At 48.4% G+C, this 26,857-nt stretch overlaps 2 protein-coding genes across 4 annotated transcripts in view; both read right to left on the bottom strand.

Annotated features, from left to right (window-relative positions):
• Positions 1-11,407, bottom strand: part of KDM4B (lysine demethylase 4B) — a 135,306-nt gene extending 123,899 nt beyond the window's left edge. For both annotated transcript variants that reach the window (XM_080674888.1, XM_080674889.1), the window contains exon 1: positions 11,296-11,407. The gene's annotated coding sequence lies outside the window, so the exon portion shown is untranslated. The remainder of the gene's footprint in view (positions 1-11,295) is intronic.
• A 4,646-nt stretch (positions 11,408-16,053) lies between these two features.
• UHRF1 (ubiquitin like with PHD and ring finger domains 1) overlaps positions 16,054-26,857 on the bottom strand; it is a 40,971-nt gene continuing 30,167 nt past the window's right edge. For both annotated transcript variants that reach the window (XM_080672268.1, XM_080672267.1), the window contains exons 12-17: positions 26,290-26,452; positions 26,075-26,212; positions 24,449-24,605; positions 24,232-24,374; positions 21,851-21,949; positions 16,054-17,510 (exon numbers count right to left, since the gene is read on the bottom strand). In XM_080672268.1, the coding sequence (XP_080528394.1) occupies positions 17,364-17,510; positions 21,851-21,949; positions 24,232-24,374; positions 24,449-24,605; positions 26,075-26,212; positions 26,290-26,452 (847 nt within the window). In that variant the 3' untranslated portion in view covers positions 16,054-17,363. The remainder of the gene's footprint in view (positions 17,511-21,850; positions 21,950-24,231; positions 24,375-24,448; positions 24,606-26,074; positions 26,213-26,289; positions 26,453-26,857) is intronic.

Below are 26,857 nucleotides of genomic sequence, written 5' to 3'. Positions count from 1 at the left end.
ACACAAGTCTTTCTCCTGGGTTTTCCTATGGCCAAAGCACCATTCCAAGTTCTTCCAATTCCCTCCATGGAAATATCTCGAGTCTCAGGTTCACAGCCCCCAGCATGTCCAGCATACATGCCACAAATGCACTGCCATGAGTTCGGTCTTCAGAACCCTCAGGCCTTGCTGCCAGGACAAGGTTTCAAGCTCCTGTCAAAGATGAGAGGCTGTGTGCAAGGGTCCATGGGAAGGATTGGGCCACAGCTATGGCTGCTCAACCCTCTGAGGGCTGGCCATCAAGCCCAACATTCTGGAGTGAGCCGCAGGCTGGCTTGGCCAGAGTCTCAAGAAAAGGACTTTCAGCTTGTTCCCACTTCCCCACAGCACCTCCAATCACAGGCTCTCCAGGGGTCAGTCCCTGACTTCCCCAAGGTCAGCTGTGCTGTCCAGGCAACCTACAGCCTCCTTCTCCTCCAAGTTTCATTTCCACCACCTCCATGAAAGCCTCAGGGCCTCCCTGCCCTCACCTCAGCTACACTCCATCATAGTGGGTCTCACCCCCTCACTCCTCACATGGCTGTCGCTGGTTTGTGTTGGGTCTGTCTCATCTCCCCAGTTACAGGCTAACAGATTCAGAAACACTGATGGGAAGGGGCCAGCCTCAACTAAATACCAGGCACCCCCATTTACAACATCCCTGACCAATCACAGCGCTCAGCTCATCCAAAGACAGAAGTCTTCCCAAAGACCAGCCTGTGAGGCCTCATGCAGCAGCACTGAATGTGAAATGTACCAGGATATCAAGTGTGAAATAGACACAGGCTGTCAGAATGGGAAATACACCAGGAGGTCGAGTGTTAAATACACCAAGATGCCAAGTGTAAAATACAGTTTTATACTGATTACATGTTGAAACGGTAATATTTTGGATATTTGGGTTCACTTAAATACACTATTCAAATTAATGTCACCTGTTTCTTTTTACCTTTTCATGTGGCTACTAGAAAATTTTAAATTATGCATGGAGCTGCCTTATGTCGTTAGTGGACAGTGCTGCCTCAGACATGTTTATACTTGTGCCCGTATTTTCTCCCAAGGCTTTTGTTGGTTCAGCTCTCACTTTAGAGCTTTGGTCATCTGGAGTTAGTGTTTGTATACAGCATGAGGTAGGGGTCCAATTCTGACATTTGACCCTTAGTGTTCGTGTGCATCCCCCATGGCATCGTCCTAGTGCCATAAACAACTCCCTAGCACTCAGGACACCCAGGTTATCTGTATCCTCTGCCAGGGGGACTGCGAGTCACACGCACACATACCTCTTCCCCACAGGGAAGACACCAGCAAAGCAAGTGGGTCAAATCACCAGGCATGGTGAAGGCACAAGCCTTGGAGGGAAGGATACCAAGGCAAGAGCCAAGTCCACCTACAGGGCTACTCAGTGGGGCTTGTGAGGGCCACAGAGAAGCTTAGAATTTGGCAGCTGCTGCCTTCTAAGAGATAACTCACAATCCTGTCAGGGCCAAGACCAGACAGACCAGGAAAGAGAAGTGGCCAGGGGCTGCACAGAGGCCCAGTGGCTACAGTCAGGGGTCCTCAAACTTTTTAAACAGGGGGCCAGTTCACTGTCCCTCAGACCGTTGGAGGGCCGGACTATAGTTTAAAAAAAAAAAACTATGAACAAATTCCTATGCGCACTGCGGGCCCAGGACGAGTCGGCTGCTAAGCAGGACAGGCAGCGGCACCCGGCGGGCCGGATAAATGTCCTCGGCGGGCCGCATGTGGCCCGCGGGCTATAGTTTGAGGACCCCTGCGAGGTCCTTCAGGGGGCCTGCCAGTGGCCTAGGCACAGTCCACCCCAGGTGGACCCTGCCCAGCTTGGGTTGGAGGAAAGGAAGGCAGAGAGGTGAGGACTCACCACTGAATACTGGAGTTCATGGCCTAAGTGTGCAAAGGACAGCCTGGCAGCTGCCCACAGGTGAGCTGGGCATCGCACCTGACGTGCCAGGCTTCCCTCCTCCTGGAAGCCCAACCCCAACCTACAACCCACACACCAGACCTCCCTTATTCTTACCTTCTTCTGCTGACCCCACCCAGCCTCAGCCCCCAAAATGTAACCCCACAAAGGCTTCCCGTGCTGCCTCTGCACAGGGGGTCAGCTGGGTGAGCAGTATGTACACTCCAGTCCTAGAATTTTAGAACTCTGAGACGGGGGAAAAGAAGGGGCAGAAAAAAGGAGAAACTACCCAAATGTCCATCAACAGATAGTGGATCAATACAATATGTCCATCCAAACATTGGAATATTATTCGGCTATAAAAAGGAGTGGTGCACTGAGACCTGCTATAATGTGGATGAACCTTGAAAACAGTGAAAGGAGCCAGACCCAAAGACCACATAGTATGTGATTCCATTTATGTGAAATGTGAACAGGCAAATCCACAAAGAAAGTGGGTTAGTGGTTGCCAGGGGCTGAGGGAGGTGAGGAGTGATAGTTTAATAGGGATGAGGTTCCTTTTGGACTGATGAAAATGTTCTGGAATTAGACGGTGGTGATGGTAGCACAACTCTGTAAATGTTCTAAAAACCACTGAATTATGTCCACTTTAAAATGGTGCATTTTATGGTATGTAAATACCTCAATAAAAATATTTTTTAAAAGAAGACAGAGCAGAGCATTTTAAGAGGGGCTGTTGTCCTAGAATATTCGGTGTCTGGTCAGCACAACAAAACCAATCATTGGGCAGCTATCACGTAGCTCTCCCCAGTGACTGGAATGACTTTGGTCCTGCTTCATCAACCAGACTCTAAGCTCCTTGAGGGCAGATCTGTCATCCCTCGCTCATCTTAACCCCTCAATGCCTGACACTGGGGGGAGGGGAGCCCGAGGCACCCATGAAATAAATGGGCCTCCCCCAGCTCCCCCTGCCTCTTCTATGCTCTTCCACATGGGTCTCCCAGGCCACAGCCCCCAGTGTCCCCTCCAAATACCTCTCTTTCTATGCCCACCAGCTCACCATTACCCAAGATGACAAGACTCAGCTCAAATGGCAACTCTTCAGTTGCCTCCCTGGTCACACCTGAGCCACAAGCACTGCCCCAGCTGTGCTTCCACAGATTTGGTTTCCATCTATCTTCGAAATTCTGCACAACGTCCCCGAGTCCCCACCATTCCCTCTGCTCTCCCCAGTCCTGCTCCATCCATGGCCCCATGACCCTGTGGGCTGTTCACCTGGCTACACACACGCAGGCTCAACAACTGTCACTCAACTAGATAAATGCAGACACCCTCAGCCAGACCCAGGGCTTGGGGGACATGTCCCATGGCTATGTGTCCACCACAAAGCCCCAGTCCAACCAGAACCACAAAACAAGCCACTCATCCCCAGGACCATGCATGAGAGGCCTTCTTCCATTCTCAATTGTATATCTTCACCTTGAAGTTGGTGGATGACATGGCTTCGAAGTTTGCAGAGGCCACATGACACATCACCGAAGACATGTTGCCCAAGGTCCCTGTAGCGGTCAGCGTGAACCTGACCACACCCACTTGCTGTAGCTCTATCAGTAGCTAATGAGCTCTGTCCATCCATCCGGCCACCCCTCCTTCCTTCCATGGGGACTGGTGGGAGCATTGAATATGCAGAGGAGCCAGTTCTTCAATGAAGAACTGGTGAGAGCATTGAATATGCAGAGGAGCCAGTTCTTCAACAATGCTCATCAGTCTTTAGCTCAGATCAGGGCTCTGCTTTGCCTTTGGTGCAAGAAGGACAAGAGGCCAGAGTAGCCAAGACCATTCTCTGGCTTCCACCAGCTGTAGCCCAGGAAGGCCACGAAACAAGATGCTTTCTCTTCCAAAAAGGTGTCAGAAAACTAGCTTTTTCTACCCACTCCCTACTCTTTCTCAGGGGGAAGGAGTTGAAACCTATACTAATAAAAGCCTATGTAGTCGTCACGCCCTCACACCATGAGGCCCTCACACTGCAACGAGCAATCACCAGATTGTGCGCACAGCGAAAGTGTGCAGGTGGGCGGGGCTGCATGCACGCATGGGTGGGCAGTGGCTTGACGCTGCATGTGTGGCACGGAGGCAGGTCCCACGGCTCCGATCTACCTCTTTGGGGCAATCCATCTAGGGGCCCCAGATGGGTGGGCAGGGCCTACCTTCTTTGGGGCAATCGATCGCAGGGCTCCCGCACTGTGAGAGGGCACAGGCCAGGCTGGGGGACCCCACCCCACCCCTGAGTGCATGAATTTTGTGCACTGGGCCTCTAGTAAAACAATAAATCAAGAGTTTAGTCCTAACCGGTTTGGCTCAGTGGCTAGAGCATAGCCTGTGGACTGAAGAGTCCCAGGTTTCATTCCTGTCAAGGGCACATGCCCCAGTTGTGGGCTCGATCCCCAGTAGGGGGCGTGCAGAAGGCAGCTGATCAATGATTCTCTGTCGTCACTGATGTTTCTATCTCTCTCTCCCTTCCTCTCTGACATCAATAAAAATATATTTTTCTAAAGAAGAGTTTAAATTCCAGGTGCTTTACTCACATGCCAGCTAGAGATGGAACAATTATCTCTCTCGACTTGTGACCAAGATAATCAAGATCCATGCAGCTGCCGACCTAAGATAGGAAGCCCACCCTGCTAAGGGTCAACCCTTTCTGACAGATGGGATTTTTTAAAAAAAGAATTGGGGAGCAGCAGGGATTTGAAGAGACCAACAGCAATATGACGGGATCTCCCAGTCCAGCTGCCCAGCTGGGATGCCCCACGCATCCTGTGGAGCCAAAGCAAATTGTCCCCCATACTCACTCGGAGCACCTAACTAGCAGATCTAGAGCTCTCCAAGTAGAGATGGGGTGCTGAGCATGCCGGGGTCCAGGATCTGGCTGAGCATACAGCCCGGTTCCACCCCACCTGTCTGGAGATCCCCAGCATGCCCCTGTTGTCAGGCTGTCACTGTGCCTGCTGGAGGCTTCAGGCTGGCTCTTGCTCTAAAGAGGCCTCCTCATCCATCCTCTCGCTTCTTGTGCACAAAGCACAGTTCTGGATCCACTGCCAGCTCATTTTACATGAATCATTTCTCTCCCCCCGCCTCCCCCCCACCCCGAGACTGGAGGCAGCAGCCATGAAACCATGAAGGCAAGCCCACCTCCACCCCTATCTGCCCAGAAGATGTCATCTATTGGTTCCAAATGCAAACACAGAAGGAAAGAGGATGCTGGAGACAAATGCTGAGTGCCCACCCCTTCACAGCTTGCTGTACAGGCTTGTCTGAGAGCCCTAACTGCCATCACTGGTACCGGCCAATGGAGCCAAATGCTACATTTGTTATTGTTCTATTCTGTGCTTGGAGACCCATTTGAGCACTGCAGCCCTCAGTGGCTGGCATTCTGATTGTTATTCTTTGTCCACTGAACAAACACACTCAAGGCCTCTACCCCAGAGATCCATAGCCCAAAAGGCACAGCCCAACCATGAAGCAAAGACAGTTTAACGCAAACTTTTCATTAACCCCCTTATGTCCACTGGCACCACTGGGGTGGGACAAGAAAAGAGGAGAGAGAAGGGAAGGGATAGATGGAGAGGCAGAGGAAGATCGAAACAAGCAAACAAACAAACAAACAAAAAGGACAGGCAACTTTGTTAAGCCAAGAAGTCCTGAGTAACCCTCTCCAAGTTGTTTATTTCAATCAACTAAAGAAGGCATGACCGTAAATTAACGGTGTGCTTCTTTGACAAGTCAAAACGTTCCCAGGACAGCACCAAATCCAAGATGCTAAAGATCTGCTTGACTCAGAAATCACTCGTCAGCCAGTCTTAGCTCTCAAAAGCTGAGGTAGAGGAGTGAGGCCAAGGAAGTATGGGCAGCGCCATTACCTCGTACCCAACACGGCCATCTCACCATCAACTCACCCCACAAAGCTCAAATGTCGAGCCCACAAAAGCCAGCTCTTCACGAGTGTTCCCAAGCAAAAAAAGAAGCATTACCCAGGACTACATTCACCCCTCCTGACAGGGCATTGGTATTGGTAAAGCAGATGGGTTGGATGTTTACAAAACCAAATGATTAGGAAACAGTGTCTTCCTTTTAAACCCTCAGCTTCCGCCAAGCCAAAGCAAACTCTTTAAAGACAGGTATTCTCCTTACCAATCTTCTGATGGGATGCTATGCAGAAGGTATAGAGTGAAGCAGAATGAAAAAGTCAGGCATTTACAAACAGCAAAATATTTGCCCATATAGACTCTTTTTTCTCTCCTTTACTATGAGGTTTTTTTGGGTGGGTGGAATCATAACATTTTCTTACATCTCCTGTACTTTTTATATTCCCCTTAAAACCCATTTTTTAAAATGCAGACTATGACTAAATGCTTTGATGTAAGAAAGATGGAAATTCATTCCATTAACACACTAATGTTTGCTGAACATCTACTGTGTGCGAAGAACTGCTCTAGGTGCTAGAGAGACATGCAGCAATGAAGACAGACATTATTCTGCGGGTCAAACACAGCCTGCCACCTACTTTTGTACAGCCTACAAACTAAGACTGTTTCTGATTTTTTTAATGGCTGGGGCGGGGGAGGGAGATTAAAAAAAGAAAAATAGTTTATGACACATGAAAAGTATATGAAATTCACATTTCTGTGTCCATAAGTAAAATTTTATTGTAACACAGATACACCCACTCATACTTTTGTGCTACAAAGGCAGAGTGGAATAGTTGGAACAGACGCCGTCTCGCCTGACCCTTTACAGAAAAAGCTCCCCCTCATGAATGAGACAGACAGCAAATACATAAACAGATTAATATGCATTTCTGGTAATACTAAGTACAAAGAAGAACAGGCAGGATGGGAGCAAGGGTGTTTGGAAGGGTGAATTTAGGCAGTATGGTCAGTGATGGCCTCTCTGAGCCAACACCTAAAGATAAGAAGCCAGCTGAGTAGAGATGTGAGGGGACAGCATTCTGGCAGAGGGAACAGCAAGTGCAAAGGCCCTGAAGCAGGGAAGAGTAGGCAGGGAAGCTGGTTAGACTGAAGGGGTACAGGCACAGGAGGGGAGGGTGGTAGGACAGTGAGAGAGGAGAACACCACAGAGGACAAAGCAGGGAGGCCATGGAAAGGGAACTGGAATTTTTTCCAAGAACAAGAAGTCACTAGAGGGTTCTAAGCAGAAGAAGGCCATTTTTAAAGGTTTTTAAGCGCCTTGAGTGAGCAGGAGTGAAAAAAGAGAGTCAGGACACCTTATCTAACCAAGATGCTCCCAGCACAGGCCAATTCAAACCAGGGAGTAAACTCAAAAACCAATTCATCTGACAACAAAATAAATTCATTGATCCACTAAGGCCTTAGTAATTGAATACAAACTTTTTAAAATTAATTTTATTGTGTAAAAGTATCTGCAACTAGTATATTAACAGTCCAATGACTCCACAGACAAAACTGTTCAGGAAGAGGCAAAGATTAAAGAAGTGAGTTACCTTAAAGTCCAGAATAACTGTTAAGCAAATTGACAGGAAGGGATATGGTGGCCAGGAGGGTGTGGAAACCTGGGTAGGAGACTTGTGGGTTCCCAGAAGCCAAGAACAGTTAGGAAAACCCCCACACTATGGACAGGATGGGGACAAGTGGCAAGGACTCAGGTGGCATGGAAGTGCCTGTGAGCTTCTCTCCTGGGGGATGGGGAGATGGAAGCAGTAGGCTGGGAAGGGCGGGGGAAAGTCAGAGTGACAATTGGGAAAAACCTGGACAGCCAGGCCTAGGACTATGGGCTAGACCAGTGGTCGGCAAACTCATTAGTCAACAGAGCCAAATATCAACAGTACAACGATTGAAATTTCTTTTGAGAGCCAAATTTTTTAAACTTAAACTTCTTCTAATGCCACTTCTTCAAAATAGACTCGCCCAGGCCGTGGTATTTTGTGGAAGAGCCACACTCAAGGGGCCAAAGAGCCACATGTGGCTCGCGAGCCACAGTCTGCCGACCACGGGGCTAGACACAATTTGTAAATACAGGCCCCTCCCTATTAAAGACTGGAAGGGAGGAAGGGGGCAAAGGGAACTAGAATGAGAGATATATGGGGGATATGGCCAAATATTAGGCTGCTGTTAAGTGAAAGAGTCTCACCTGTGGGTGACTGTACCCCCCATGGGACACTGGGCAATGTCTGGGAAATGCAGTTGCCACAATTGATAGTGGGGGGAGTGCTGTTGACATGAAGTGGGTTGGGGCCAGGGATGCTCCTCAACACCCCACAGTGCCCATTAAAGCCCTCCCAGAGAACAATCCAGCCCAAGTGTGGACAGGGCAAATGGGGAGACCTGGGCAGAATCAGACAGCACCCCAGTGATAATAAATCAGCTCAGGGTTCACAGCTCCCTGGCGCCATGCAAAGCACTTTAGAGCCTTTCATCCCCTTTCATCCTCACAATTACTGGAGCTGGGTTCTCATTATACCCATTTTACAAATGAGGACAGCGAAGCCCAGATATGTGAATTGACCTGCCCCAAAAAAGGGATTTGAACGCAGGTCCTCAGACTCATTAGGGGAATGAAGAGAACAGGAAGACAAGGACACTGCCAAGAACAGCAAGTCAGAATGGAGTCCAGGTTTAGGCCCTGTCCTCTTCGGTCTTGCATTCTCAGCTGGAAGCAGAGGTACCCAGTGGCAGGACAGGTAAGAGCTGTGGCCGCAGAGGGGCAGAGTCTGGAACCCCAGTGAGGTGTGATAGTGGCCCAGCAGGTGTATGGAGCCGTCACAGTCCTGCCATCTGCCCACAGCTCGTTTGCTCTCCACACCCTAACCACACTTGGGGAGGTTTAGTGACCACCCCATTTTGTTCTTGAGCAAGTGACTAGTCTAAGGTCACACAGCTCTGAACCCCACACCGAAGCTCTGAATACAGATCCCAGGAAGCAAGCCAATTGGAAATGCTCATTTGCCCATGCCTTGATCCTCTCCTCCATTCCTCAGCACCCATCACCTCATCCTGCCTGCTCCATGAGCCAGCCCTGAGGGCAGTGGGCTCCACAGCACCATCATAGGTGGGAACACCCCGTTTCTCTTTCCCTCACTAAATCTGAAGCCCCTTTAAAATCAGGGGCTCCCCAAAACCTGCCTCAGCACTCACACATCTCCAATGCCCATCCTCACAGGTGTCAGATGGAACCAAGGAACAGATGGGCTCTCCAGGGCAGAGGCTCAGATGAGTCAGCCAGGGGAAAGGGGTGGAGCACAAGAAACCAGCAGAGGAGACAGAGAGATGCGGGATTACGTATTGGGGGGCAGAGGGAGGATAGACACAGACACCACAGAGGGCCCCTGACTGCCCCGGGGAGCTCCTCAGGAAGGCAGTAGGACAGAGGGAGGGTCTTTTCTAAAAAAAAGAAAAGTAGAACAAAGGCGGAGTGGGATCCTGAACATTATTTAAGCTCTAATATTATTTAACAGCTCCTTAGAAGTCCACTCTTCAAAGAGGCAAGGGTTGGAAAACGCAAGAAAGTCGATTGTTACTAAGTAAGATCTATATACATTTCAAGCCTCAACAACTACACACATGCACACGAGGCACCTGACACAGTAACCACTTGTACACCCCATGCAACACCTGGGAACATTTGTGTAATCACACCGAAACCATTCTCTTGCCCCCCACCCTCCAAAGTGACCTCCACCAGGGGAGGGTGGTTTAACCATCACAGTGTCCCATGCACCAGAAGCAGCAAAATCTGCCAAGCATCCAATCAGAAGCACAGAAAGAGGACCAGTGAGTTTCAAAAACCCTGGACTTAGATAATCACAAGTTGACTTCTCGACTTTTACACTCTGTCCTTCAGTTTCCAAAAAACAAACTGCAAAGACAAGAGAGGCTACCCACTGCTTTTGCAAGGGAGGCAAGAAAAGGCTGACCAGTGAATTGACAAACCCTCCCATGCCTCATAAGGAAGCTATTTTTTGAGAATTAGGGGGAGTCATTAGTTCTTGCACCATGGGGGCAAGAAAAGCCCATAGGAGTCATCTAATGAGCCCGTGTTAGGGGTTTTCTCCAACCTGGGAGCAGCCAGATAACTGGCTGTTGAAGCAAAGGGGTGGGACAGGCATCTCAGACCTTAAGACAGTGGGACCCAAAGGAGCTTGCTGAATAAATGCATTGACAAAAACACATGGAAAAGGACACATTTTTACATATAACAGGATCTTGCACTCCACTGAACAGAACTCGGGAAACAGTTCCCTAGGTGCACCTGAATTATTAAAACAAAAGGATGTGGGGAGAACAGATGGGACACACTGAAGCACAGTCCATGCCTCCCCCGCGCCGGGGGGGGGGGGGGGGGGGGGGCGGGGAGGAAGGGGGACGGGCGGGGGAAGCCCTGTAAAACCTTTCACTTTGCCCAGGTGTATGTGCACCCAATTCCCCTGGTGCCCATAGCATCCATGGGGTGCAGACCTGGGCCCTTACACATCCCAGGTCAGGTGTCATTCAGAATGAATCCATCCCCAGCTCCCTCAAGGGTGGCGAGGACAGCCACAGGAGGTGGTTGCGGAAGCCACTCCACAATTTATTGCTACAGAGAAGGGGGACTTCGAGATAGTGATGGAGCTGAGAGGGGGAGGGACTGTGGGACGCGTCTATAATCTGTGATGTGCATAGCAAGTGGATACATTTTTAAAAATGAAAAATCCAGATTGCATGCTTATTTTAGGGGGGCTAACGGAGATGAAAGGCAAGTTTGGAAGCCGCGATGGCACTGCGGGTTGACTCTGGGAGAGGAGTGGGATGTAGTGATGGATATTTCAGGGAGAGTCCCTGGGAAGCGCCCCGTTAACCCCACTAGTGCCCAAAGGGCCGGAAATGCAGGGGGTTCCACCCAGGGCCTGGGCTCTCTTTATTATAATTATTATTTTTTTTAACTATCAGGATTGTTGTGAATAATAGAAGGGCCCAGCTGAACAGGGCCGGCCTGGATGGGCCACCCACGCTGTCATCTTTTGTGCGGGGCCGGCGGGGACGCCCGGGCCCAACCCCCGCGAGCCCCTAGCCCAGGCAGGGCGCCCCAGCCTCCCGTCCCTGGCCCCGCTATTGTCCAGCCGCACCGCCCCCGCCCGAAGCCCAGCGGGCGCTCCGGGCTGGGCGGTTAACGCCCCCAACCTCCTCACAGGCCGGGACAAAGCGCGGCGACCGCGGCCAGAGCAGGCCTCACCCGAGGCCTGGGCCTCGAGTCCCGGGCGCTCGCCCGCCCACAGCCCCCGGCGTGGTGCGGGTTCGGCGGTGGCAAGGCCCGCGCTCGGATGCGGCGGCCGCCTCCCGCGGGCTCACCTGAGGCGACGCGCGCGGCCCGATCCGGAGCAGAGGCGCGCGCTCCCCCGCCCTCGGCGTCGCACCCCCAGGTCCCGCTCGGGCCGGGCCCCGCTCGGTCGCTGGCGGCCGAGCCCTCCGCGAGCGCTCCGGGCGGGGCTTATGAGGACGCGCGCCAGCCCCGCCCCGGATTCTATTGGCCCCCGAGCCCACGCCCGCGCTCCCATTGGCTGCTGCTGACAGCTCCGCCCCTCCCCTCCGCCGGGCCGATCAACACAGCACCAGCCGCCTCCGGCGAGCCTCGACTGGGCGGGCGCAGGCCTCGGATTCGCCTCCCTATTGGCCGGCAGGCGGGGACACGCCGGAGCCTACCCACGTGCCCGCTGACCGGCTTCATTTTCATTGGAGGCGGCATACGCCAGCAAAGGCGGTCGCAACCAACTAGACGGCGTCTAGGCCTCGGATTGACAAGGACGCCTCGGGATCGAGGGGAACAAGCGGGTATTGGCTTGCGGGGTCAGCCTGAGGCGCGGGCTGGCTGAAGCGGATGCCAATCACGGTTCTGGCCCCGCCTTAGTTATCAGGCAGCAGCTGAGTACGTGAGACCCTGCACAACATCAGCACCGGGTCAGGGAGGCGTGGCGATGGGGTTCGAGACCCGTAGCCGTAGCTGTAATTTGGGCGCACAGTTCCCCAATTCAAAAAGTCCTGAGCTAGGAAGTATAGCCCCAACGCATTCCGTTTTGCAAAGTTGGGGAACTGATAACTGTAGAAATAGAAGTCAAGCAGCAAACGTCCCCCAAAACATAACCAAGTTCATTTCCATCACAATCAACCTTTGCAAAGGAGGCAAGGCCTTCCGGATAAAGTTAAGTGCCTCCCCTCTCTCCCCCCTAAAACTTAGGAGAAGGGGGGAGTTTGGTGTTACCTGACCTAAGGTGCAAAGCTCAACTGGGGTTCACGCCTCACCAAGGGTGGCCTCTTTGCTGGGCCTCACCTCTTCGCTGTGCCTATTTTCCCCCAGTGAAGTGGATATGATGGTCACACACACACACCACTGTCTGGCCCTCTCCTCCGAATGTGGGAGGAGCCACGTAAAAGGTTTGAAAATGTGGTTTTGCATAGTGAACAATTAAGGTTTGCTATTGACATCATTATTAATTGCATACCAGAAAGGGGTGTGAGCACAACCTTATTTCACAGGGAGCTGTATAAACCGGACCATCGGACGTTTTCTTGTAAGCACCTACACTATATTCCGGGAGATCATGTACCCTGAGAAAGTAATTATACAATTGTTTACCATGTTTTGTTCTAAATATCCATCCCTGTGGGATAAGTAACTTGTGGTAGAGTGTACTGTGGAATATTAACTGTATAGCAATGAAAAGAGATAGATCTACATGTACTGTCTTGGAATGATCCCCTGCAGATGTTGCAGAGCAGCTGCAGAGGGATCCAGGATTCTATATCCAACATATGAAAACAAACGCACAGAAACCAGTCAGGCTTCTACCAGCACATACCTATGTCAACACGCAGAAAAAGGCCATCCCAAACTGAAAGAACTCAATCTTTGGAAAGAGAGGTCCATGTTGGGTTAAAAAGGGGGGGGGGGGGGCGGGGAATAGTTGGTGTTATTATTTTAAGTTTTATTGGGGTGACATTACTCAACATGAACATATAGGTTACATGTGTGGATTACTAATTTACAAAATCTGTATATAGGACTATGTGCCCACCACCCAAAGTCAAATCTCCTCCTGTCACCTCATATTAGGTCCCCTTTCCCCCCACCTCCCACCCTCTGGCAACCACCACCCTGCTGTCTGGGGTGTTTTTAATACTCCTAGGATCATATTCATATATATTCCTCATGTTGTTAAAATTTAACTTAAAAAATAGGAAAAAATAACTGCCCCCAAGGAACTCCCTAACCAGTGGGAAAGACAAAAATGGAATTTGATAATGGTAACAGTGTCACAAGTGCAATAATGAAGCAATTTTACACACACACACACACACACACTCAACCAGCCTTTTTTCCTACTTCCAAGTTTATAAGACAGTGAATTTACAGGTGTTTGGATTTCAGACTCTGAAATTTCAATTTAATTGGAGTACCTAAATAGGTTGTCAACTTTCTTCTTTTGCTTAGGGAGACATTTTATTAATGCCATCTATTATGTTAAAAATTTAACATTAACAACTGTAGATCTATATTTGAAGATTCGCTACAATCCTTTCAACTTTTCTGTCTGAAAGTTTTCATGATAAAACGTTAGTGAAAAGTATAATCACTATCACTTTTTAAATATTTTTTATTGATTTTTAGAGAGAGGGAGAGGGAGAAACATAGATGTGAGCGAAACATCGATTGGCTGGCTCCCTTTAGCATGCCCCCTACCGGGATCAAGCCCACAACCTGGGCATGTGCCCTGACCAGGAATCGAACCAGCAACCTTTTGGTGCACAGGATGCCTGAGACACACCAGACAGGGCTCATTTTTTTTTAAGTGTCATATGCACAGTAGGAAGGACACACTCCCAGAATTTCAAATGGACAAATTAGTTTCAGGAAAACACCTAATTGCCCTGGTTTTTTTTTTTTTTCACATCTTTGCAGACAGGTGCAAATCTCGATTGATCTCTCCCCTAACCAAGGCCAGGAGGTGCACTGGTACTGGCCTTCAAAGAGCTTGAAGCCTGATCTTTTTTTACATACCTGGTCTTCACCTTCCCCAATGGATAATGTGTGGAGCCGAGAAATGTCTCCAACTTTACAGGCTCCACTCCTGCTTCCAGGTGTCTGACGCATAAAAAATAGAGGTGGATGGAAAGATACGTCCTCCTATGTTTAAAAAACAAAGATTTGGGGGAGGAATTCTAGCATTCCAAACCTTCAAGCATATGTCACTAGACACGTGGCATGTTTCACATTTATGAGCACAGATACAAATATGCAAATATGCAAACACCAGACCATGGCACACATGCTTATTTACTAAGGTGTTAGACAAAGTGGTTACTTGATAAATGAACTGAAATCAATAGAAAACTGGGACCCTAGCTAGTTTGGCTCAGTGGATAGAGCACTGTCTGCTGACTGTAGAGTTCAATTCCGGTCAAGGGCACGTGCCCGGGTTGCGGGCTCCATTCCCAGCAGGGGGCGTGCAGGAGGCAGCTGATAAATGATTCATCATTGATGTTTCTATCTCTCCCTTTCCCTTCCTCTCTTAAAGCAATAAAAATATATTACAAAAAAAAAGAAAGAAAACTGGGCAGAATATATGGCACTGTTCTAATTTTGTTCTTTAAATTTACATATAAAACAAATATATAAATATACATATGCCTCACCTGCAAAGCAGCCGCATCAAAACTGTATCAGAGGGTTGTTCTGCGGTTGAATATTACAATACTAACACACATACATGTACAAAGCCTGAAAATTGTAACCCGCTGGGTGGCAGGATTATGTACTTTGACTTTTTCTTCATGTAGTCAGTTTCCAAGTTGTTCTAAAGGGATTGTGTATGAATTTTGTAATCTGGGATGAAGGAAAAGAAGGAAATTTTACATTAAAAAGTCAATCGGATTGAAATATGTGGCCCACCCGCACAGTGGAATATCAGCCACGAAAAGAAATGAAGCACTGACCCTCGCTATATGGATGAACCTTGGAAACATGAGACCACAAAAGTATTTCATGATTCCATTCATATGAAGTGTTCAGAACAGACAAATCCAGAGAGTGGATTTGTGGTTGTGGGGCTGGAGGATTGTGTGAGGTTGCTTTTGGGGTGATGGGAACCTTCTGGAACTAGAAAATGGTGATGGTCACACAAGGTCGTGAACATGCTAAAAATCCAATGAACTGTACACTTTAAATAGGTGAACTTTATGGCAGCATGAACTATATTTCAATAAAGCCATTTTTTAAATTTTTATAAATCTACCAGGAAAGAAATATACCCAATATTGCGATTATTTCTGCGTAGTGGTTCCACAAATATACTTTTTATTATATTTGTTAACTTTGAAAATGAGAGAATCACCCCAAAATTCCAGTCTTGACAATGAACCCACCTCAGTGTGTTCTGTCCCGTATCAGGCCCACCCAGGGACACACTAATCTGTCTCTATGGATTCCTATATTGGAGATTTCATGTGAAATCATATATGATCACTGTGACTGCCTTCTTGCACTTAGTATGTTTTCAGGGACACTCATGACACATTTTTAAGGACCAAAGAGGCAGTACTTTCTTATTAAATCTGCCCATGTCGTTAGCTGGCTGTCAATAAAAGGCGCCAGGTAATAAGTCAATGTAAATAAAAGCCTCTTCAGAATTCAGCACTAGTACCTTCCCTCATCCTTGTCCTGAATTGTTGGAATTAGCATTTCAGGTCATCAGTCCCCACACACCCGGTATACCCAAATTTCCCCAGGCCTGCAGACTCCCAGAGACCACTGCAGCCTAGGTTCCTCAAATGTAAATGGAGACAGAAGCACATTTGTGAGAATAAGTAACCACCCCCATTCCAAGCTGTAGTTTGCTGACCCCATAAAGGTCAAAGCCAAACCCCTCCTGAGCAGGAGTTAGAACCACTGCCCATCACTTTGATATCCTGGGTCTCCGTTTTCTCATCTGCCAAGTGAGGACGATGCTACCCTGCCTAGTCTGTCTCCTGGGGTTTTTGTGAAAATAAAACAATAGGAACAGAAGTACCCGGTGGGCGACAAAGCAATTTGCAAACAGGAAAAGACAACCAAATGCATCTGTAAAAGACATTTATTCTGAAAATCTAAAATCTGGACAAAGAATATTGAACTTTTTAGAAAATGCCTACACAGGATTTTGTCATTTCTTCCTAATACATTAACAACCTAATAAAGAGAGAAAAAAAACTTTCAAACAATATTGTTCCAGTTTGTCTGTAGTTATGTGATTTAAAATATCCCTGTTCTGTTGAGGTATGAGCTGCAAACTTTGGTAAAGTTTGTAGAAAAATTAACAAATAATTCCAAGAAATAAAAAAATAAAAAATAAATCCCTAAGTTATAGATTTCTTGGTACATATACAGTAACTACAAAAAATTTCATTTAGAAAAAGCATTTATTTTAAAAACAAATTCCCTCTTGTAATTCTCAATTGGTGAGTTGAAAATTCAATGTAAAGGAAGAACAAAACTCAACCTATCCCCAAACACTCACCCAGATTTGGAAAGAACTGGTTGGCCAATCTGAGAATCTGGTTGGCATTTTCAATAATTCAGTGCTAAAAAAAGAGCCCCGTGTTTAGAAAGAAAGAACCAAAGGCACTTGAACATGGCTTAGTGCATCTACTTCTGCGGCGTTCCAGATTGGACAGCATTTGGCTGCACACCCAGCTCCACATACAGGAGAGTCCAGCGGAGGTAGCTTCTGTGTGGCCTCAACTCTGCTCAAGGGACACAGGTCTCTGCTTGTGGGTCTTAACCACGGAAGCCGGCTGGTGGCGGATGGCTTTGAGGCCAGAGTTTAAACTGGGCTGAATGGGATCTTTTCCTTTTTCCCTTTCAACAGGTCCTGATGGATGACTCCTGGGCCATGCCACACCCAGAGCCACCACCAAGTACCACCCTGCTGAGTTCTGGCGATGAAATGCTGTCAGGAGGTGTGCTCGCTTTCAGTTTTGGGGCCAAGCCCATACACCTGGAAAAGATTGTTCTAGGCAGTCAATGCCTTCCTGCAGGAGCCTCTGAGAACTTGATGTTGGCAACATAGCGGCCTTCAGGCCAAGTAATTTCTAATTTCATCTTCAGAAAAAACATTTGTGTTTTTGCTCATACACTGCAGGCTTTATACTTTTTTAAAAAAAAACAAGATAAAACACTGAGCAGTCTAACTTTCCTTCTTTCTTTCTTTGAGCCATAATACAAATTCCTATAAATTTATAGATTAAAAAAACAAAACCAGGAAGACAAGGCTTTTTAGGAAGTAGAGGAAAAACTACATACTTAAGTTAAGCCCACTAAAAACAAGAGGGGCCGAGGACGCCTCTGATGCGTTTTTTAAAAACGCCCGGCGAGAAGTGCTTGTGGATCACCGTCCATTGCCATAACCGGGGAAGAGCTGGGTGAGGATTGCCTGCAGCGGCTGGTTCACCTTCATGGAGTAGTTTCGGCCCAGTTCGCAGCGGCAGGCGGGGCAGCTGAACACCTGGGCTCTGAAGGATCTATCCAGGCAATTCTATAAGAGAGAGCAGGAAAGTGAGACATTCCGTCCATGTCAGCGGAGCCACTCCTGGCCACCCACTGTCCCCCCTGACAGAGTTCAGAGCAATTACTGACTTCTCATGGGGTCCGGAGGCCCCCTCCTAGTCCTCAGTCTCACTTTCTACCACTCACCTCCCATTGCCAACCTGACCTCCCAAGAGCCCTCAAAGACTCTTAAATTTATCCTGGCCCCCAGGCCTTGGCACTTACAGATTACACAACCTAGCAGGTCTGTCCTCCGGCTCTCCCGTCACTCATGCCTTGGCTCAAGGCACCTCCTCAGAGGACCCTTCTCTGACAGCCCTTGAGCATCATCGTAAGCAGCCCCACCACAGCCAGTCCAATCATCTCCCCAATCTGCCTTAAAACAGCACCTTTTCTACCTTCTGGCATCGTGTTATTTACTAACGTTTGTCTCTAACAGGCCAGATGCTCCCTGTGATATGGAGCTGTATCTTATTGACTTTCCCAGCACCAAGCATAGGTCAAAACACATAGATGATAAATATGCATCAATGAGAATAAAGGAAGAAAGGAAGGAAATCTGGCACTGAGTCAAACTTCTGGGCTCAAACTAAGCCAGGTGGAGACAGTTATGACTCGGACAGGCCCTGGAGAGCCAACTTCCCAATCAGAGAAACAGGGAAGACACCACCCACCTGGGCAGAGACAATGCACACATGTATGCAGACACCTGCATAGGTGTGCACACCTGAAAGATGACATCAGGCAACTGGGTAAATGTGAACACGATGGAAAGCCTGCTGACGCCATGGCACGTTCCACCACGAATGCATGCTGAGGCTTTTGTTTGACATTCTTTCAATTCCTAAATTCCTTTTTCAATAAAAAGTTTATAGCCTTGATTCTGGGGACAAAAGGTAACTCTTTCTGCTCAAAACAACTAAGATTTGGGTCTATGTTCAAAAATCAGGTTCTGGATCACTGCATGATTCATAGCACCCAAAAGGTGGGAACAACTCAAGTGTCCATCAACAGATGAATGATACAGAGAGTGTGATCCATCCAGACAAAGGACTAGAATTTGGCCTTAAAAAGGAAATTCTGACACTCACTACAGTATAAATAAATCTTGATGACATTATGCTCAGTGAGAGAAGCCAGACACAAAAGGACAAACATTGCAGGAGGTTCAGTCATAGGAGGTCCCTAGAAGAGTCAGATCCACAGAGAGAGAAAGATGGTGGTCAGTAGATGAGTGGATAAAAAAGCTGTGGTACATTTACACCATGGCATACTATGCAGCAGTAAAAAAAGAAGAATCTCTTACCCTTTGAGACAGCCAGGAGGGACCTGGAGAGTATCATGCTAAGTGAAATAAGCCAGTCAGAGAAAGACAAGTTTCATATGATCGCACTCATACGTGGAATCTAATCAAAAAATAAACTGATGAACAGAGTGGATCCAAAGACATGGAACAGAGTGCAGAAACTCAGAGGGAAGGCGGGGGAGGGTGGGTGAGTGGGAGGGGAGGTAATCAACCAAAGACCTTGTATGCATATAAGCATGGCTCATGGCCACAGACAATAAGGTGGTAAAGACTTGGGGTGGGAAGCAAGGGCGGGCTGGAGGGGGTCAATGGGGGAAAAAGGGGAACCTATGTAATACTTTCAACAATAAAGATTACAAAAAAAAAAAAAAAAGTAGATGGTGGGAACCCAGGTGCTGGTGTAGGAGGATGGAGAGTTAGTGTTTAATAGGGACAGAGTTTCAGTTTGTAAAGATGGAAAAGTTCTAGAGATGGATGGTGGAGATGGTTCCACAACAATATGAATGTACTTAATACTACTGGACTATACACTTAAAATGGTTAGGATACCCTAGCTGGTTTGGCTCAGATAGAGCGTTAGCCTGTGGACTGAAGGATCCGGGTTCGATTCCGATCAAGGGCATGTACCTTGGTTGCAGGCTCCTCCCCAGCCCGGGCCCTGGTTGGGGTGCATGCTGGAGGCAACCAATCGATGTGTTCCTTCACATCGATATTTCTCTCTGTCTTTTCCTCTCCTTCCACTATCTCTAAAATAAATGGGAAAATAGCCTCGGGTGAGGATTTTTAAAAAAATGGTTAGGATGGTAAATTTTATTTTATGTGTATTTTACTATAATACAATGATTTAATAAAATAAAATAAAAAATAGGTGCTGGGACATCAAGGTGGAGGATCATTTTCCTATAACCCTCACATGCTGATGTTCTAGAGATGTAATTACAGTTGCATGGACAGCTGGGGCAGACACATAAATGTCGGTACCCTCTTCCTTCACAACCTCAGCACTTTGTTGTTTTTGGAGAGAGAGGAAAGGAGAGGGAGAGAAACATTAATGTGAGAGAGAAACATCAATCTGCTGCCTCCTCCACGATCCCACTAAGGATCCAGCCCACAATCCAGGCATGTGCCCTGACCAAGAATCGAACTGGTGACCTTTTGGTTGGTGCATGGGATGACACTCAACCGAGCCACAATGGCCAAGGCAGCCTTGGCACTTTAATGACACATATGACTGACCCTTGAGACGCTTGGTCTCTGAAACCCCATCAATTCAGTCCCTTTCTGCAGTGCTATACAGGACTGACGTTTTGTAAGCTCCCTCTGCATCACATGGCCCACTCTGCCTGCTTGCCTAAAGCACTTTAGCATGTGTCACCTACAGCTAGAAGCAGGCCAGAAAGGCATTGCTACTCCCCTTTTCACTGAGGGGCAACTAAGGCTTGGAGCGTTGGGTGGCTTTCCAAGGATGGGAGGGGCAGAGCTGGGTGGAGGGTCAGACCCTGGCTGCTGCCTCCAAAGCCCTTATCTCACCCCCAATCCCAAGCCGCTTCTCCAAGTCACAGAGTTGAAGGAACACCATCAGCCCATGAAACATGGTGGCAGAGCCCAAGAGCAGAGGAGTGGAGGGAGGCCTGGCTCTGACGGCCAAACAACCACACGGCTTCATGTTCTCTGAGCCCCTCCCCGAGGGTGACAGCTAAGGGACTGAGACAGCCTCAAGGCAAGGAAGGGGGCCAGATCGGAGAACAAAAGAGCCAGAAGCTCAGAGACCAAGGGTGACCAAGAGTTGGGGACAGTCACTTCTAACACCATCTGCCTACACTGCCCATAAGTTCCTATTGACAGACTTTGGCTAAAAAACACTGCAAAGAAACCAGTTACACAGGCCAGTGCTTCCCACCTGGACAATTCTGCCCCCAGGGGACACTGGGCCATGTCTGGGGATATCTGTGGTTGTCATGACTGGAGAAGCAAGTGGATGGGGGTCAGGGAAGCTGTTCAACCTCCCCTCCCCTCCAGTGCCCAAAATGCCTCCTCAAGAGAATGTTCTGGTCCCAATGTCCACAGTGCAAGGGGGAGGGGAGACCCTGGTCTAATATAATGTCAGCTCCCCATCTCTCTTTCAATCATATTGTTTCTCTCCTGAAACTGACCACCAGGCAGAGCCTATGGCCCACCTCCCAGCCCTACATCCCCCTCCAGGCTCCAGCTGTTCAGGCACGCCTGCCTGTCCAAACTTCTGCACATGCCATCCTGTCTGGAATGCTTCCCGGAGGCCCTCTTCAGGTAACAAGCTAAAGCCCCCTTCTCTAGGAAGCCTTCCTCCTGGCTTCTCTAGGAGACAAGCACCTCATGCCTCTACAGCCTACTCTTTTTAAAAATATGTTTTTACTGATTTTAGAGAGAGAGGAAGGGAGAGATAGAAACATCAATGCCTCAACGTGGATCAGCTGCCTCCTGCACACCCACTACTGGGATTGAGCCTGAAACCCAGCCATGCGCCCTGACCAGGAATTAAACAGGACCTCTTGATACACAGGTCGACGCTCAACCACTGAGCACACCAGCTGGACTCTACTGCCTGCCTTACAGACATTTATTATGACAAGACCTCAGGCCAGGACTGCCGACTATGCTCTCCCACCCTGGACCCCAGGTACATGAGAGGCTTGGGGAGAGTGTTCCAAAGGGAGGAGAGAACCAGCCAACACACAGCAGAGGGAATCATGGGGCGAGGTGACACTGGAGTGCCAGGCGGCCCAGGTGGGCTCAGTGACTGGGGCAAGGGCAAGGATTTGGCATTTGATTCCACAGCACCAGGGAAGCACAGGAGGGTGGGAAGTGGGAAAGTGGGGCGATGGGATCCCTTGATGAAGGCCAGGAGGCAACTATAACCAAGGCTATTTGGAAAACAGACACCGAGGCCCTGCAAAGGGAGCCAAGAGTGTGCAGAAGCCAAGCCAACAAGCCCATTCTACGTGCTGGGTGTGTGGCAGCCCAGCTCGCATGCCCACGCCTCTCACCTTGCACACGTTGTGTTGGCACCCGGTGGTGATCGGGCGGAATACCAGTTCCTGGCAGCAAATACACTGGAATGTTTCTTCTACTTTATTCAGGAATTTCTGAAACCAGAAAAGAGGATGCATGAGACCAGCAGAACCTTACACCGAAATGAACAACCATGTTGATGGAATCCTCAGAAAACGGGGTTCCCTACTAGAGCCTGGCCCTGGTTCCCTAATTTAATCCTCCTCCTACCCCTACCCCAGGAGACAGGAGTGGTTGTGATCCCCATAGGATGAGAAAGCAGAGGCCCAACAGGTGCAGGCCCTGCCCAGGACCTGGAGATGGGCACAGCCTGCCAGGGTCTCCATAGTGCCAAGCAGGACACCCAGGGTCGGGGTCAAGAGCAGCCTTAATCTGAGGGGATGAATCCAGCTCACTCTGTAAATAAGGCTGAGTGCCTTCGATGTGCTGCCCGGGCACAGGGCCCAGCCTTCATGGAGCTTGGAGCCCTGTGGGGGGTGGGGATGGGGCAAAGATAAACCAGGGAAAGACAGAAATGTCACAACAGTGCTAGGAAAGATAGCAGGGAGCCTGGGAGGGGCCAACCCAAAGTGCAGGTGGTCAGAGAACACTCTGTAGAGAAGGTGACCTGAAGGACATCTGCCCGGCTAAATCATGGCCCCTAAAATACCACATCTGAACCCCAGGATCAGTGTATACGTTCCCTTCCATAGCAAAAGAAACTGCAAATAGAATTAAACTGAGGAACCTGAGGATGAGACTACATTAAACTAAAAAAGGTTTTCGCCCAGCCGGGTGTGGCTCAGTGGTTGAACGTCAACCCAGGAACGTCACAGGTTCAATTCCTGGTCAGGGCATATGCCTGGGTTGCAGGCTCAATCCCCAGTAGGGGGCGTACAGGAGGCAGCTGATAAGTGATTCCCTCTCATCATTGATGTTTCTATCTCCCTCTCCCTTCCTTTCTGAAGTCAATAAAAATACATTTTTAAAAGGTTTTTGCATAACAAAGGAAATCATCATCAAAACAAAAAGATCACCTACTGAATGTGAGAAGATAGTCACTAATGAAACATAAGGGATTAATATCCAAAATATATACATAAAAGAACTCGGACAATTTAACACCAAAAGACAAATAATCTGGTTTAAAAATGGACAGAGAACCTAAGTAGACATTCCTCTAAAGAGGACTACAGAAGGCCAATAGACATGTGGAAAAAATACTCAACATCACTAATCACCTGAAATGCAAATTAATCATTTCACACCTGGGAGAATGTCTATCATCAATATATCAACAAACAACAAGGGTTGGTGAGAATTTGGAGAAAAGGGAAACCTTGTGCATTGTTGGTAAAAATGCAGACTGATATAGCCACTGTGGAAAACAGTATAGAGTTTCCTCAAAAAATTTTAAAACTAGAACTGCCATATGACCCAGCAATCCCACTTCTGGGTACAGACAGCCCCCAACTTACGATGGTTCAACTTACAATTTTTCAACTTTACAATAGTGTGTAAGTGATACCCATTTAGTAAAAACCATTATTTCAATTTTGAATTTTTATCCTGTCCTGGGCTAGTGATATGCAGTCTGATACTGACCTGTGGCACTGAGCAGTGGCAGAGAGAGGCTGTTGCCCAAGTGGAGGTTAATGTACGTGCCTGAGCACATTCACAGTGGGCTGAGCTAAACTGTGATATTCAGTAGGTTAGATGCATCAAATGCATGTGATTTACGATATATTTATTGGGACAAAGCCCCATGGTAAATTGAGGAACAGCTATACATATCCAAGAGAATTGGAAGCCAGGACTCACAGAGATGGTTGCACACCCATGTACATAGCAGCACGATTCACGCTGGCCAAAAAATGGAAACAACCCAACTGTCCACTGACAAACGACGGATAAAGAGAACGTAGTTTTTCCAGACAATGGAGTATGATTCAGCCTTAAAAAGGCCATTCTGACACCTGCTACAATGTGGATGAACCTGAGGACATTATGCTTAGTGAAATAAGCCAGGCACAAAAGAACAAATACTGTGATTCCACTTTCAGGAGGTCCCTGGAAGAGTCATTCAGACAGGAGGTAGATGGTGGATGCCACAGGCTGGGGGAGGTCATGGGCAGTCAGTGTATAACAGGGACTGAGTTTCAGTTTGGAAAGATGAGAAATTTCTAGAGATGATGGGGTGAATGCATGATGATGTGAATATCTTTTAATGCCACTGAGCTGTACACTGAAAAATGGTTAAGATGATGCACTTTATGTTATTTCTATTTTGTTATAATAAAAAAAAAATGGTGGAGAAAGGGGGTGGGGGTGCAAGCTAAGGGTTCAGGAAGGCCGCTCAGGCCATACGGGTGCTCACCGGCCCATCCTTGAGTGACTTGAGGATCTCGGTCCACAACTTAGTGTTGCTCTGGTCCTGCTTGATGAGGCCTTTCTGCTGGGCTGTGAGGCTGTAAGGCTCCACCTTGGTTTTCTTGGGTGTAACTCTCGGGGAGCAGGTACCTGAGACAGAGCAGAGTGGTAAGGGCGGGCGAGCCCAGAGCACATGGACAGGCTGCCCATGGAGAGAGACCTACCTTCTGACTTACTCCTCCGTTTGCCCTTCCTGGGGGACGTGAAATCCTCCTCCTCTTCCTCCTCTTCCTCCTTCTCCTCTACCTCTTCAGTCGGCCTCTTTCTGTTCTCTTTCTCCTTCTCCTTCTTGGCCAGGGCCTCAAGGTAGCCTTCTGGATACTGCAAAAGGGCAAAGGCACCGGCTGGAGAACAGGCTGGAGCGGTGGGACTCCTGGGTGATCCAGACTCCCTATGGGATTGGGGACTGGCGACTGCCCCACTTTGACAACTGCCACACTGGCTCCGCACTTCCTGTCATCTCCCATCTCCCCTCACCTCAATGTCACTCCCTCCCCCGGCCCCATACCAGCCTTAAAAGCCTTAACTCCTTCTACTTTTACAGCCTCAGATCTGAGGCCTCCACTCAGGAGCCTGGAGCAGCAATCTCATCACCGCACTTACAAAGAATGCAGGACTAACCTGCCCTGGCAGAGTGAGAGTGACGCATTAAATGAGACCGTGCAGGTAAAATGCTTAGGATCAGATCCAGCCAACATGATAATTTTATTATCTTTATTATTTCCTTTAAGGGGTAGGCAAACTTTCCCATAGAGGTCGGGTGGTAAATATATTTCCAGCTCTGCTGTGGTTGCACCCTGAGAAAACTTTTTTTTGCTAAAAACTGCCCCAGGGGATCTTACTGCCATCCAACCTCATTTCGAAGGCCCTTGGGCTCCAGGTCCGCACAAGCATTACTTTGTTATAACCCTAGATCTAAGGCACCTAGAGTCACGTCTGATTTGGAAATATTTCATCAAGAAATTTCCAACCTTTTTTAAAAGAAACACTAAGTTGCAATGGAAACTGAAATCATAAATAAAAACCCTACTCCTATCAGAAGCTGATGTTCCCGTCCCACAGCTATTTTTCTCCCCAGTTCCTCAGCTTCTGAAATTACCCAGGTACACACGTTATGTTCAAAAGAAAACTCCTTGTGACGCCCCCAGAGGGTAGGTGCTATCAGATTCTCAGTGACAATTAAGACTCCTTAAATAGTCCTAAAACAGTTATCAGTTGTTAGAGCACCTCACAATAATAAACAGAAAACACCACAATTATAGTGCCAAAAGCCCTATTCCAGCACAGCGTGAATTCTTGGAAAACAGAAGATTCCATTTCTGTAAAGAGGCAAGCGGTGGCCGGGAGGGACCAATCTTCCTTATCTTTAGAACCGACTTCTCTACATTCCACCAGTTCTGTTGGTGTGTTTTTTTTTTGTGTGTGTGTGTGTGTGTTGTATTTTGCTTTTGTTTTTTTTTTGTTTTTTTTTCCCAGATAAACCCATCTACTAACACAGGTAAGACAAGTCTAGATCTCAACTCTAAAACTATGAACACAATCTGCCCATCCCCAATCTCCACTGGCTGCGGAACTGAAATGCGGTAGACAGCAGCAAGGTGTGGCCAGCTCAGGTCCTAGACATCGTTTAGGATGAAAGAGAAACCCCGGAGAGCTTCCATGCCAAGAAGGCAGGCTCTGGCTAGCTGAGCACTCACAGCCCAGGTCTCCTGCCATGATCCCAAGTGACTGACCAGCAAGATGATGCTGAAATCAGGACTGGGGGCCAGGTGAGCACGGCCTGCACACACCTGCATGGTCAGTCCCAGCTGCTTGATCCGGTTCTTCCCTTTCTTCGTCCAGGGGCCAGGTTCATCGTCGTCCCTCCGCAGAAGATATCGCCATACCAGGAAGCCGGATTTCCCCTTCTCAGGCCAGTACCTCACAACCTGTGGGAAGTGAGAGCCCATATCAGTGTCATCTGGGACTGGAGGTGGCGCCGGTGGGGGCAGGGAGGACTTCTCACCTTGTAGATGCCGTCGTACCGGTTGCCCTCGGTGGGGGCATATTTGCTGTGCTTGCGGCCTTTGACGTTGCGCACCACCCGGACCGGCTTCCCTGAGCGCCAGTCCTTGGCCTCGGCCCCTTTGCGTTCGTTGATGGGGGCACTGCAGTTGAGAGCCAGTGCCCTGCAGAGGGAGTGGGGGGTCACATGCTATAGTATGGATTGTATCCCCCAAAAAGAAAGAGCATCCTAACCCATGGAACCTATGAATGTGACCTTCTTTGGAAAAAGGGTGCTTGCAGATAAAGTCAAGTTCAGAGAAGGTCAGAATGGATGAGGGGAGCCCTAAATCCAATAACTAGTGTCCCTAGAAGAAAAGGAAATTGAGACACAGACACACAGAAGACACCGTGTAAAGACAGAGGCAGGGGTTGGAGTGATGCCGCCACAAGCTAAGAGACCAAGGATTGCTGGTAGCCACCAGCTGAAGAGGCAAGAAGGACCCTCCCACAGAAATTCAGGGGGAGCATGGCCCTGTAACACCTTGATTTTGACTTTGGGCTTCCAGAAATATGTGAAAATTTCTGTT

Source organism: Plecotus auritus (genome assembly GCF_963455305.1).
Source record: "Plecotus auritus genome assembly, chromosome: 6".
Classification (NCBI taxonomy): Eukaryota; Metazoa; Chordata; class Mammalia; order Chiroptera; family Vespertilionidae; genus Plecotus; species Plecotus auritus.
This window is presented reverse-complemented; position numbering and strand designations above follow the sequence as displayed.